Below are 14280 nucleotides of genomic sequence, written 5' to 3'. Positions count from 1 at the left end.
ATCTGAATTAAAGTGAGACTATTCTCTGGATGTGTTCATGGAAAGCTCAATATTTCCTGCCAATTACCAAAAGAGAATATCGCAGTGGCAGTCATTATTTACAACAAATAAAAGGTTGAGTAGACATGGGGAAAAACTGCGAAGTGACCACATCGTGTTGGGCAAGCAGTGGCGTAATCTTTCCCTTCCAGTAACAGCGCTGCCTGCACAGACATCCTTTCTGATCGTGGCCACATAGGTGCTGACGGGGCAGATGACACAAGCAGTACCTGGGCACAGTGGCTGCAGGAGGCTGTTTTGGGAAGCATCTTGCCAAGCATTAGACCCACAACTCCATACATTTCACATCTTGCCACGCATCTTCGCAGTGAGGAGGCTACCATGGATATTATTGCATGTTGTGGGCGTGGAAAAACAGTGACCAAATCCAACACAAGTTACACAATCATCCAAATCCTGTTCTTATTCCTGTGTTTCAAGAAAAATTACCTTCTTTCTAAGGCTGTCTGAAGGAAACCATCACAGTGTTTGCAAAGGACTACTTTATAATGCCACCTCAGGGCTCCAGCTGAAATCAGGAATTTGCAGTATATAGTACCAGCTATAGCAGAAATTGCTTATTAAGCAATTTCTAATTAAGAGATGATCTCTGGTCTGATGATTTTGCACTTCAGAGAAAAAAGCCTGAGAAAATAGATAAATTTTGTACTTTGTCTTACCTTTGATGGAAATTGTTGTCTTTGCTGACTGTTGCTGTATTATTTACATAACGCCAAAACTATACGTACAGCTGCCACTTTCCACTAGATCAGTGTTTTTCACAAAGTTACAAGGTAGTGACAATTTTATTGCACAGCCACACATTTTTCATTCTTACTTTTACAGTAACAGTCACAAAATACCCTTTTTCCCTGTAATAACAGTCAGTACTCCAAAAAGACCAAAACACTGTGATAAGACAAGCTGTGCTAAACCGTGTTGCCAAATAACACTACATACGTTAATTTGCTTCCGCAGATTCCCATGCACAAAGCAAAGAAAAACTAATTTATGCAAATAATTGATAGACATTTTTTCCATTTGCCACATGAGAATGGTGCCTGAAGTGACTTGCCTCAAGTCACATAAGAAGACTGTAACAAATTCAGGGACTAAATTAATACCTGATTTATAAACCTAGTTTTTGCTTAGATGCCCATCTTTCTTCCCCTGCACTTTTAATTCTAAAATTGTTGCAAATTAATTAAAAAAAAAAAAAAAAATCTTTGAATCCAACTGTTTATCTATCTCAGTTTTACATGCAAGGAAACTACTTATGAAACGTGATCTAACACTTTCTCCGTTAACTGAAGAGTCAAAAGTAAACTGGGACCAACATGAATCTTGTTTTCTAAGAGTGACACCTAGAGTTTCATTTGAAGAATGAAAAAGGTTTTCTTTACTTTTTCAAGGTTCAAAGGCAATAGGCATTTTTGTCCAGGTTTATTACTTCAAATTGATGGTTAAATATATACAATACTGATTATTTTGCTATGTTTTTGTGTAGATACCATACACAAAATCTGTTGTTAAGTGGCTTGCATATGTTATCTGTCATTTGCTGGAACAATTCTCTATTAAACAAAAGCCTTTATTTTGCAGGCCCCATAATTTACCTTTCATTCATGAGTAATTAATTGCTTTGGAAATGTGATTTGCCTTAGTGTATGAAGACATGCACAACACCCAGAGGTGCTCTAATTTTATAGACAAGGCAACCAAGATTCTGCAGTGTCCTAAACCGTAGGGAAAATGAGGGTGAGAACCCCTTTATGCCATGAGATAACCTGATTTTCTCATCAGATGGATGGAGGCAACAGGGTTCAGTCTTGATGCCAAAATCCTCTTGTTTTGGAGGTCTCCTGCCCGTAGTCAGAGCTAACCTGCGAGAGCACAGCGTTGAGGCTGGGTTTGCCTTTCCTCACCCCACCACTGTGAGGCAGTGTCCAAATCACTGAAGAAGAAGGTGCTGCTTGAGGGTTGACATATAATTAGACAAATTGCTTAAATTAAGCTGGAATCTGTAAAAATTAGCTATCATCTGATCTGTTTAGGCCCTTTTCAAACTGTGTCTGTTTCTTTCTGTGCCACCTCTGTATGGCTACATCCCTTCTAAAAACAAAGCAGCAAAGCTTATTTTGAGAAGCTGTTTTAAGCCACTTCACTAATTTTGAAGAGCTGCTGCTTTTTTGTTCTAGGAACTCCTTTTCAGCACAAAGCTCATGTCCATCTTCACCTCTTGTCACAGTAAAACACAAATAATCCAAATGCAGTCATTGCAGACATCTTCTGCAGTTTTTAATTTTCAACTCTGAACATCCATGAGGGGAGAAAAAGCAAGACTGCATGTGGTAGCTTAGCAAAATTTCCACAAGAAAAAAATCACAGAAGTCACTCAAAAATGTTGCTCATGGATTCTCTGAATTAAATGTGGAGGCTTTTCCGATTGCAGGCATCCGTTGCTGTCTTCAATGACAGAGAAGCAGCAGCTACTCCTGCTCCTGCATCCCTGGGAGCCCCTGGGACATCTGATGGAGACCATGCTCATGATCAGTTTTCTATTCCATACACCAGGCCTGTTCCTGCCCTGGAGCTGGCTCTTCTACAGTGGCCATCCCATGGCAGGTGAGGCTTTCCACCATGTACTGTGCCAGGCAAGCATCCAACAAACCTGCTCTGGGCTGTCACCAGGTCCTGTAGCATTTCCAGCTGCTTCCCTTCCCTCAGGTCCCCCCGCTGCCCAACTCATCCACACCATGGGAGAACATCCAGGCTCCTGCTTCAGCTGTGTGTGGATCCTGCCCCTCTGGATAGTGGGGTCCTGAGATCTGCCCTGCTCTGTCTCTGCAGCTTCCTGTTAATTAAAGGGCTGTGACAGCTTTTTCTGCTCCTTTTCCCTGAATATGACACAACAACCAGCTTCATGAAATCCAAAAGGGAGAGTTAGGACTGCATTTCAGTGTCTGAACCTCTTAACTTACTATATATATATATATATAAGGACAGCATGACAAAATGACACAAAAAAAAATCATTAAGATATAAATAATTTGAAAGTGATTCCTTAGAGCCAAAAATGCTTTTCTTCAGAGTTTGTTTGTTTTATATGTATACTATAATAAGCTGAAATAAAATATAGCATCCTGCTAAGGTACTGCAACAAAACCTGACATGCTGTATTCTGCAACTCCCTCTAGTAATAAAATAATAACTAATGGAATATGATATAACAGGACATATCATAATACTAGGATTAAATCTCAGTCTCCTGGTTAAATACACAAAGTGTTCAGGTGGAGCTGGTATTCCTCTGGAGCAGCTAGAGGAAGCAGTCTCTGACCCTTCCCAAGGGATGGGAGGGGCAGAAGGAAGCTTTCCTGGTTTCACCTGCTCTTTTTATGTAATTTTGTATGTGTTCTGGATTGACAAGTACCTGTCAAATTTAAAATCATAGTGTAGGATGGAGTATTAGGTTTGCTGTCTCCCAGAGTATGAAAGTTATGTTCACAAGAAAAGTTTTTGTCAGGCATATCTGTTATCCATCATGAGGAACAGGTTTAAATTTATAGTGCCAGGCTGTTAGGAACAATTTTAGCAAATAATATATTCTTCATTGATTGGTTGCTTTTTGGTGTGTTTCCTTGTTTGTTTGTTTGTTTGAGAATTATTTTAGCAATTTTTTTACTGCTTCATTAGATTTTATAGGAGTTTGCAACCGAATTTGTCTTACAAAATATTCTCACTCTTCTCTTTCCCTTCTGTGTGCCCTTTAACTTCAGTTGCTGAGGAAGCTGGAGATTAGAGATGGTGTGAAAATGATACAGGTCAAAAAAGAGTTGCTCAACATGGAGGAGTTGTCAGTAACCACCTGACTAGTTATGTGAGAGGTGCCTTTGTTTTCTTCATGTATCATATTAGTTCATCTGTATAACTGATTTTCTGTCTTTGGAAGAGTAACAAGAAATTGAATTTACCTGAGAATCATCCGTAGTGGAGACTGTTGGATTTTCTCCTCCTTTCAGAATTCTTCAAGTCATCCCTTCTTTTTACAGAACCTGTGGGTTACATGTAATCAGGTAAGATTATAGTAAACAAAGAAAATGTCAGCAAACAGAAAATACCATGTACGAACATTTCTTTACATCACCGTTAGACCAAAGCATCTTCAGTGTTTATCCTAAAGTGTTAACCCTTGAGTGTTAACAAGTCAGCTTCTCTGGACGAGGATGGATAATATGTGATGGCTGCAGTCAACAAAGGGGCATCAAGAGGCCCCTGCAAGAGATGTGTGTGCCAGTGTCATGTCACTGACAGGTGAACTCTGGAATACACAAAGCACACAAAGTGTTTGCTTTTATTGCTGCCCCAGAACTTCAGTCAGTCAGTGGTGTTCCCAAGAGCATCCAGTATAACAGCAAAATGTCCTATATTTCAATATGTAATGAATACATTTGCTTGATGTTAATTGCTAGAATGTAAAGCTAGAAAACCAATGTTATGACAGTTCATTGCTTGTGCTGAAAGGCTCATCATGTCTTCATTGCATGAAACTTAAGCACAAAGCAATTGCATTGCGTTCTCATTGAATATCAGCACTTGTACCTGTCTGAGATCATGTGTTATAAAAAACAACATTTAAAATACTGTGTTGTCATCAGAAGCTGCTCCTGCTGGGATTTGCTAAATGCTTATAGAATCATAGAATCATAGAATATCCTGAGTTGGAAGGGACCCTTAAGGATCATCAAGTCCAACCCTTGACACCACACAGGTTTACCCAAAACATGCTTTGGCGTGTTCCCATAATAATGGTGTCCTGTTGTTGTTTTTTGTTGTTGTTTTTGTTGTTGTTAATGATGATGATGATTTTTTGTTTGTTTGTTTGTTTTAATGAAATATAGGGTATTAATGAGAAACTTGAACATTGTAGTTTAATATTTTCTTTGGCTTTTGCCACAAGTGGTCAGTGCTGATGCAGTGTGTTGCAAAGTTGTGGAAGGAGCTGGAAGAGGAAGCCAGCCATGCTGCAGATCTCTGAGCCATACAAAAGGCCAAGACTGATATGCATTGTGAGAAGGGAGAGGGGAGGTGGGGTTGTAAGGAGTTGCTGGAACATGGGCTAACATATCGCTCTGATCCCCTCAGGTGCAGGTCACTAGCTGGATTCACTCGTGCTTTCTCACCTCCTTGATGCTGGGCAGTGATTCACAAACTTAAAGAAGTGATCTCTTCTCTCTCCTCAGCTCTCACCATCTGCAAACAACTCACCTGGATGAGGATAGAAGCCCTCTGGCCCTTCCACAACTTCAGGAGAACAGGTAGCCATCCTGCCTACTACTGCTCCTGCTATCATCTCTGCAGGATCCCCAGAGACCTTCTGAGTGGTCCCTGAATAAAAATGAAGGTGCATTGACCTGAGCCTGTTCAGGGAGTACATGTAGTCAGATCCTGAGGCGAAAAAGTTACTGGCAGAGACCAACCACCACTATCCCTGGGCTGCAGAAGGCCACAGCACAGAGGAAGGACTGCCTTATGTTCTTCTGTATCAGTGCACTGACATGTTCAATGCTCTGAGATAACGATCACTGTGAGATCTGAAATCTTGCAGAACTTCACCCTCATGGAAGTTCAAACACATAAAGTATGAATACTTTCATTACCTAAATAGTTTCTTCTGGTAAGTGTTTGCAAACTTTGGAAAACCAGAACTCTATTTTCACACTGTACCATATGAAAGATCTTTTGGAAACAATTACCAACACTGAGTAACAACTTCATATAAATCCCACTCACAGCATCTTGCAATCCTAATCAACGATGATCCATTTATTGTGTTTTCTGCATTGTTTAATCTCAGGTAGAACATGTGACATCTGAAGGTTATGCACGAATCATAGACCAAAGTTTTGTCATTAATTGGAGTATGTTTATTAGGTATCAATTATTAACTTAAATTAATAATAACAATAATCAGCATAAACTTCATTTTCTTATTGATATGTGGAATGGCTTCTGTATAGTGACATATCTATAGCAAACAAACAAACAAACAAACAAAGAGGTGTAGCTTAGGGGAAGGATTTTCAGAAGTGCTTCATGTTGCTTTGACTCGTAATTACACAGGGGTGGCACAAGGCCAGCCTGGATCATGCCCAGTGCACACAGGACATCGTGTCTGATCCATGTGGGAGCAGACTTCAAGTTAGGCTTGTGCAATGTGCCCGGGGGCTGTCTGCAGCTAGCAAGCAGGTAGGACACAAAGTGCATCATGCTGTAAACGCTCCAGAGGTTGATCTTGCATTGAGAGCAGGTGTAGCTGCTATGCCAGGTCAACCTTGAAAGCTCTTGAAAATCCATCTTTATGCCTCTGCGTTACAGAGACTCTCTTCCAGTGTGACAGAATTGCTGCTAGGCCAGTTGTACATCCAGCTCTCAGTTGATTTTCAGGCCTTTTGGGTAAGGATCCGTTCTTAGCACAGAGGTGGCATGTTGTCAGTCACCTCCTCGTTCCTCATAAGATGGTTTGTATGTAGGCCTGAATCCAGGGAAGGAGAATATCCAGCTCACTGATGGCCTTGTAGATTCCCTTCTCTCCAAGCTGTCAAGAAGATAAAGACATTAGAAAAGAAGCCACCCTCAACACTTAAGCAGCGCGGGTGAGAACCAATACTTTCTGGTCTTACCTTAAGAAATGTTGTCTTTATATTTTTGACTGCTGGATTTAACCTTGTGGATGGAGCACATGGAAGCTGAAGGGATGAGAAGAAACCAAAAGAGCTTGTTGCACCAAAGATGCTGATGGAAAGACACAGTGGTGAGGAAGAGTCAAACCCACAGTGTGGCACCATCGGACTACTTGTAAAATGTGTGAAATCAGCATTATCTCAGCATCTCCTGCTACTACACGTGTATCATTTTACTTGTGTGCCTCCTGGAAATTGAGTCCACACCACAAAAACTATAACGTGAGTATCACCACATCTTCATATTACACACTTTCTATTCATCTCAGGGCTCTTTATATCAGTGGCAGTTACAACCTTTGTACAGTGTGGCCTATCTCTAAGGTTCAGGTCCTTTAACTTGAATTTCCAGCCTGGAGGCACTGCCAGCAGGGGGTCCCCAGGCCTGGCATCCACCACCCTGGGGGGCTGCACCTGCTGTGCCACCACTGTCTGCTCCCTCTGCATTCTCACAGGTAAGTGCTCTCTCATCATAACTCTTTCAGTTGTGTTTTTTTAGAGAAGTCTAGCTAAACTTTCTGAGCAGCACCTTCAACATGGCTTCCTGACTCCCCAGCTCCCTGTGTTTTACAAGGAAAAGAATCCTGCTTTTAGGGAAAAAGTAGAAAAATCTGGTATTTTCCAATTTATGAAGAAAGACAATGTTTTGGAAAAGAAAAAAGGCAAAAGTCTTGAGCTCAATCTTTCTACATCACACAGACTTTTTAAAAAGGAACACAAGTATTTTCTTTTCAAGTTACCTTTTTTACATGTTTTATTTACATGAAAATGTATATAAATGCAACTCAAATTTATAAACCTTAAATAATCTTCTAACTAGTTCAGACCTTCATGATCTGGGGCTTTTTTTAAGGTACATCTGCATGATGCAGATTTCCATAGAAGTAAACTGGTAGCAGAACTGAACACTGATTCAGTGACAAAACTGCCCCAAGTGTTAGTATGCATTACAAACTCTTCTCTTCTTGCATACAAAGCAAATGAACAAATAAGCAAGCAAGCAAGTTTGCTTATTTCAAGCTATGCTGCAATATGCAATCTCTGCTAAAGACCTAAAAGCACTGCCTGTAATGATTAAAAATCCTGCAGTGAATATATTGCCTTCCTGCACTCCATTCAATTGCAAGGGAAAATAAAAAAATAAAAATTCCACAACCTCCTATTTATATAGGAACATCATAAGCAGCTCATAAACAGCTTGATGCTGTTCTCAACAGTGTTGTCATCCCAATAGGGCACATAAGCAAGTAAATGCGCTTTTTGTTGAGAGCCATAGTGCTGCAGATGGATGTTCCCAGTTTCCAAGAAGAAATGTGTATTCCTTTTACCATGCAATCATGTTCTAAATGAAACACCTCGATTTCACTGCAGAAAGGGGATTTAGAGATGTTGGTACCTATGTAGTTTTAAAAGAACAGGACACAGGCTCTTAAGTTATTGGAAAATGTTAATGTTTCTTTGTTTGGAAAGCAATCAATCAAAAAAAAAAAAAAAAAAAAAAAAAAAACAAAAAACAACACCAAGAACTAGCAACATTAAAATCATGATGATAAGGTAGTAGAAAATCTTCAGTATTGGTCTGGAATCAAATGTTAAGATTTTTAAATAGTATGATTATGTAACTTGGCTCTATAACTGCCTGAATTAGAGCTAGAGTTCATGAAAGAATATAGGGTGGGTATATATATAAAGATGTCACTGTTTCCCTCAACTGTATAAAGAACTTGACCCCTGAAAGAGGATGAATTCCTTATGGAAGTATGTTGTCATGGTGGAAATCCCTTCTGATAAACATCTTATAATACAACTAGGTAATAAAAATTAAAGATCTTATGTAAATGGATGAATGAGATTGCTTATTTATTGGGAAAAAATATAGTGGATAAATCCCAAACTGTGTTTTAGCAGAAGATTCATCACTTTCATTCTGATTACAGTTTCTAGTATGCTTTCATTTGATTTCTTTTGTTGGCCTTGAATTAATAAAAAATCTTTTTAAATTGTTACAGTTTTCAGAAATTAGATGTCTCCCAGAAAATCATGGCAAGTCATCATTTCAGAAAGAGATATTGTTTTTCTACTGTAACAGGAAGTCTTTTCTTTCTTACCAGTATTTTTTAAGATCTGGAAACTTAAATCATTTAGATTTGTGTTGGATAAAACACGGGTGCTAATTATGAAAAAGAATACAGGAGCTTTGAGAAAAGCACTGCATTTTGTCTCCATACAGCACTAGAATCAAATGTATTGCTATATATATTACTGTATATATTATGTGTATATATATTACTGTATTATATAAATGTATTACTATACGTGATTCTATGATTCTGTGATATTAGCTCCAGTCACTGATGGTATATCAGAATAAGTAATGTTCTGCTCTGAGTTGAGTCACAGCTGATAGTCTGAACCCTTCTGTGTGTACAGGCACTTGTATGGGGTGTAATTGCTTTTCCAGACAAGAACGGAATCTCTTTCAATGATATTGTAGCATACAATACCTGGAATTTTGACAGACACAGATAATTACAACAGGGTGTGGAATGCTGTGAATAATGGCTGTAAATTGCAAATATGTAACCTGAGAACTGGTGGAGTTTTCTCCCATTTTTACATTTTACAAATATTTTTGTTGTGTTTTGTAATTCAGCAGCGCAAGGAGATGTCTGAAGATGCTTATTGTTGAATAGCAAATATTTATGTGCATGTAGAGCCAATGTTCCTTTCTTATATGCCACCACACAGTTAAGAACAGACAAATGTATAACTCAATAACATTTCATTGACTTCTCACCCTGCCTTCACTTTTTAAAATTACCATAGACATTTACCTGGCCATTCATGGTTATAAACCCCAAGTCACACTTGAGATTTTGTGACACTGCGGTTTGTGAGGACTACAGGTTTTGTGGAGAAAAAAAAAATATCCACAGGTCAAAAAGCTTTAAGGCACACCCTGTCTTTATTCATCTACTCTTTAAAAAGAAGAGCCAGGTAGTAAGACCTCACAGGGTGTTCAGCAAGCTCACATGTAAATGACAAGTCTGGGAAGAGAAATGACCCACAAGTGACACTGTCATGTTAGCACCACCCAGTAATCTATGTGTATATTTTCAGCAAAAGAGTGTTTTAACTGCCGTCCTGGTGTCATTTACAGGTGAGATGAGGACGTTGTTGGTAGAAGCACCTCTTCCCTGGAACACCTGGATCCACTGGAGGGACATGTTGCCAGTGGGCAACTGCTTTGACTTACAGGTATAACTGACATACAGAAACTGCTCCCTTGTGGTTTATTCAACATCATAGGATCATAGAATCACAAAATCATAGGAACCATTTAGGTTGGAAAAGACCCTTGAGATCATCAAGTCCAACCATCCACCTAATGCTACACATCCACCACTAAACCATGTCCCTAAGCACTGCACCCATATGTCTCTGATACTTCCAAGAATGGCAACTCCACCACCTTCCTGGACAGCCTGTTCCAATGCCTAACCAGCCTTTCCATGAAGAAATTTTTCATGATATCCAATTTAAACCTCCTGTGGCAAAACTTGAGGACATTGCCTTGCATCCTATCACTTGTTACCTGAGAAAAGAGACTGACACCCTCCTTGCTGCAACCTCCTTTCAGATAGCTGCAGAGAGAGATGAGATCTCCTCTCAGCCTCCCTTTCTCCAGACTACACAGCACAGTTCCCTCAGCCACTCCTCATATGTCTTGTTTTCTGATCTCTTCACCTGCTTTGTTGCTCTTCTCTGGACACACTCAAGCTACTACTCAGTATCCCTGCAGTGAGGGGCCCAAAACTGGACACAGTACTCAAGGTGTGCTCTCACCAGTGCCAAGAACAGAGGGATAATCTCTACCCTAGAGATGCTGGCCTAACTGTTTCTGGTGTAGGCCAGGTTGCTGCTGGCCCTCTTGGCCACCTGGGCACACAGCTGGTTGATGAGCAGCACCCCCAGGGCCTTTTCTGCCAGGCAACTTTCCAGCCACTCTTCCCCAAGCCTATATCACTGCATGTCACTGCTTGCTCAGGAGACACCACCAGCTCTTTCCAGAGTATGGTGGAGCAGAGATGACATGTGAGTAAAAGTTCCTGAGTCCACTGGGTATGCTGCTGAAGAAGGAAAGTATGACCAGAGTTAATGCTGTGGAAACAAAGAGCCACATCTCTCTGTTTACTCTGCATCTTTGCAGCTTTGGTGCTGAAGGGCAGTATGAGGCAACATCATCAGAAGCACCAGTGGGGAAGTGGGCTGTCTCCATGGCACCTCCACCACCTCGCCTGCCCTCTACATTCACTCTGAGAGGAAATGAGTGGTGTGAAACCTCCCCAGGCTCAGGGGGAAGCCCTCGGGAAGCTGGGTCTTCTGCGATGTAGGGCACACCATGACTAAAAATCACCTCCTCTGCTTGCTAAAAAGGTGTGATCTAGCCCTTTCTTAGCCTCTCAGATGGACAGAGGTAGTTTAGCTCTCACAAATATACTCACACATGCATTCATGTTCTCTTGCAGGACCTGGAAGGCGCTAATAAGGTACAACTTTTCACTTTCCACTTCAAGATGACTGAAAACATTTTTCACGTAGAATGAGAGGACCTGGTCTCGAACACTGCAATTTGTCTGAAAACAAAGCAGGTAAGCAGCTACCAAATGAAAACCTTACAAGTCACATATGACCTAAAATTTTTGCCTTGTAAAAATACATGTAGTTAGAAAGCATACAATCAATAGAAATATTTTCATGAACTTTAATGTTCAGCTCAACATACCCCTGTGTTTTCTGAAGGTAAGGCAAGAAGATGTTGCACTGGCACAGAAGGGCCTTATTAAGACTAGCCATGAAAAGAACTGACAGCAACAAATACAACTAATTCACAAGGAATAAATGGAATTTGAATATGGGAGTTAAGCCAGATTATCTTGGCCAAATTGTAGGTGTCATTGTCTGATTCCTCCACACCAGTGTCCCATGCCATTCAAAGTGCTGTAAGGAATCCCAACTATCCCCAGCTGTTGCTCCAGAAGAGAACAGTCATCTTGTACACGCTATGTAATACATGTACCTTACTGAACCGTAGGATCTCTTGGATACCCAACAGTATTTCAAATGGCTATATGCCCAATTTTAGGCAACTGAACCAAGTATAGGGTGCAAAATTACCACCAGGAGGGGAAGGCAGATACAAATTAAGCCACCAAAATGCAGGTGTCCACACGTACATCCCATGGGCAAGTGAGGAGCATTCACTCCCAAGGTGATCAGTGAGATCCAGGGGAGTTCAAAGGCCAATAGCTCTCTGCTCAAGGATAAACTGACTCAATTGGCCCTGCTGACTAGATCTCTGCATAAAGGTATGTGAGCTCACATACCTAGAAATAGACCCCCCAAATCAGTATTTTACATGCCAAAGCTTACAGGGGTACTCTGATCTCCCTCTTCTAGAACATCTGCTGAGTTCAAAACCCAAAGCAGCTCTTGGGTGCTTGGGTGTCCTGGGTGCTCTGTAGCATCCCTGGGCCATCTGCACTTCTGCACACCCTCAACATAAGGTTTCTCAGTTCATGGGATGTTGGCTTTGGCTCTGGCCCTCATGTAAATAAGCTACTGCCTGAAAAGCATTGCTGAGAAGGACCACACACAGTAAAGCATCCACAGGAGGAGCAAGAGCTACCACAAACACACGCCTCCCCAATGCGGCAAACACCCCCACCCCAACTCTCCAAGGAAAGTACCGCTGCAACCACCAAGAGACAAGTGTCTACAGCCAGGCTTTCCACATCCTCTTCTTTCTCCCCATATCACACTCACATCCCCTTCATGTCCCATAGGAAAATCACTTTCTTGGGGTGCAGAGATAACATTCTTCCTCTAAGTGAAGGATTTAATTAAATGTACGGCTCTCATAAATACAAAGTCCTTCCCAATTAAACACAGCTGACTTACGTGTCAGCTGTCATTCCTTTTGATCCCACATTCTTATCTCTACAAACCAAAGGAAAATCAAAGCAAGAAAATGGAAAAACAGTTGTATAAATCTTACCATAAACAGCACTTTTGTTGTCTTTTTTAGAAGTCTTGTGTTCTTGATGAGATCCTTCTGTAAAATACAGTGTGCTAGTATTAATTAATCTAAGCAGAGGAAGGAAAAGAGAGCTTTGTCTAGTTGGTACAAAGCTTCGCTCTGCAGTAGTGTTTCATACCAAGGTTCTTTGTGTGTTGTAGTAGCAATAATGATAAAAATCTTCTACATCTTATTCAGATGTAGAATGAGGACTCAACAAATCTATGCTCCAATCCCAGCCTAGCTACAAACTTCTTCCATGGCCTTGGCGAACTCATTCCACCTCTCTATGCATCTTCTTTTTTTCCATCTTTATGAAGGGAGTAGCATTTCCCTGTCTCTCAAGACCACAGAGATTATTCAGCTTATTAAATTTTCCAGGTGGTCAATAACGAAGCTGCCAAAGAAGCATCCATAAATAAATAAACTTCATCTAGTGGGATCAACTTACAGGAACAGATGATTTTAAACTAGTTGCCTTGATATACAGGTTCTCTGTCACTTGGGAGAGGAGTCCTTTTCGGCAGGTATGCTTTCCTGTAGGTGACTTTTTGCCTTCCACAGTGAAAAGACAAAGTAAAACTAAAAAATGCCCAGATCTGAAAATAGAATATACTTTCATCTTCGCTCCCAAATCTTCGTGCCTCTACAGTCACAGCGGCGTATGTGATACAGCAAGACTGGTTAGACGATAGAGGTTAACCTAATTTTGTTAACCCTCAAAGCAGCTTCTGCACTGAGATGCTCATGTAGATAACCTATTGCTCGTGTGCTGGCTGATCAGTATTGTTGCTGCGCTTTTTTATACATCTTGCTCCACTTTCAACAAATTTGACCACAATCATCTGTGACGTTTTCTAAACGATATCTCCATATTTACTGGCAGCAGGGTCAAGGTTTCCAAGAAAGAAGAACTTCCCTCTCATGTGAGAAGTTTTCTTTCATTTAAGTGGTGGTCAAGTGAGAAAAAAATTGTTGAGCTGGTTAGTTTGGTTTTGTAACAAAGTACACCTAGTGTGTGATTTTTTTTTATTTTTCCACAAAACCTTATGGTAGCAGTTTTGTAAAAGGTAATGACCCAGACGAAAAAAAAAAAAATGTGTTAACTTAACCGAGAAATTGTAGAAAATCAGTTATCTATAAGGAAGATGGACTATCCTGCCTTTACAACTTCATTGCCTAACCTTTAAGAAGTGTTTTGTTTTTGGGATACGGCAGCTAATAGCAAATGATCTTGCTATTTTAATCTCTTGAATTAGTCTTCTACTAGGGCACGATTTGCACCTATAGAAGCAGCATGCTATGTATTGTGAAAGAGAGGGCTCCAGCAAGGGCTCTGCTCAAGGACCAGGGCATGCCTGGCTATTGGACTGCTTCAAGAGCCCACCAAGAACCAAAGGTTGCTGAAAAATGGCATGT

At 40.6% G+C, this 14280-nt stretch overlaps 1 protein-coding gene across 1 annotated transcript; it reads right to left on the bottom strand.

Moving 5' to 3' along the window:
- Positions 1-5970: 5970 nt before the first annotated feature.
- Positions 5971-13622, bottom strand: IL26 (interleukin 26). Its single transcript, XM_068670361.1, has 5 exons — positions 13313-13622; positions 12841-12897; positions 11288-11419; positions 6723-6788; positions 5971-6637 (listed from the first exon to the last, which is right to left on the bottom strand). The coding sequence occupies exons 1-5, from the start codon at positions 13481-13483 to the stop codon at positions 6551-6553; spliced, it is 513 nt and encodes a 170-aa protein (XP_068526462.1). The 5' UTR covers positions 13484-13622; the 3' UTR covers positions 5971-6550.
- Between the last annotated feature and the right edge of the window lie 658 nt (positions 13623-14280).

Source organism: Anas acuta, chromosome 1 (genome assembly GCF_963932015.1).
Source record: "Anas acuta chromosome 1, bAnaAcu1.1, whole genome shotgun sequence".
NCBI classification, from domain to species: domain Eukaryota; kingdom Metazoa; phylum Chordata; class Aves; order Anseriformes; family Anatidae; genus Anas; species Anas acuta.
Note: the sequence above shows the minus strand (reverse complement) of the source record. Positions and strands in the feature narration are given on the sequence as shown.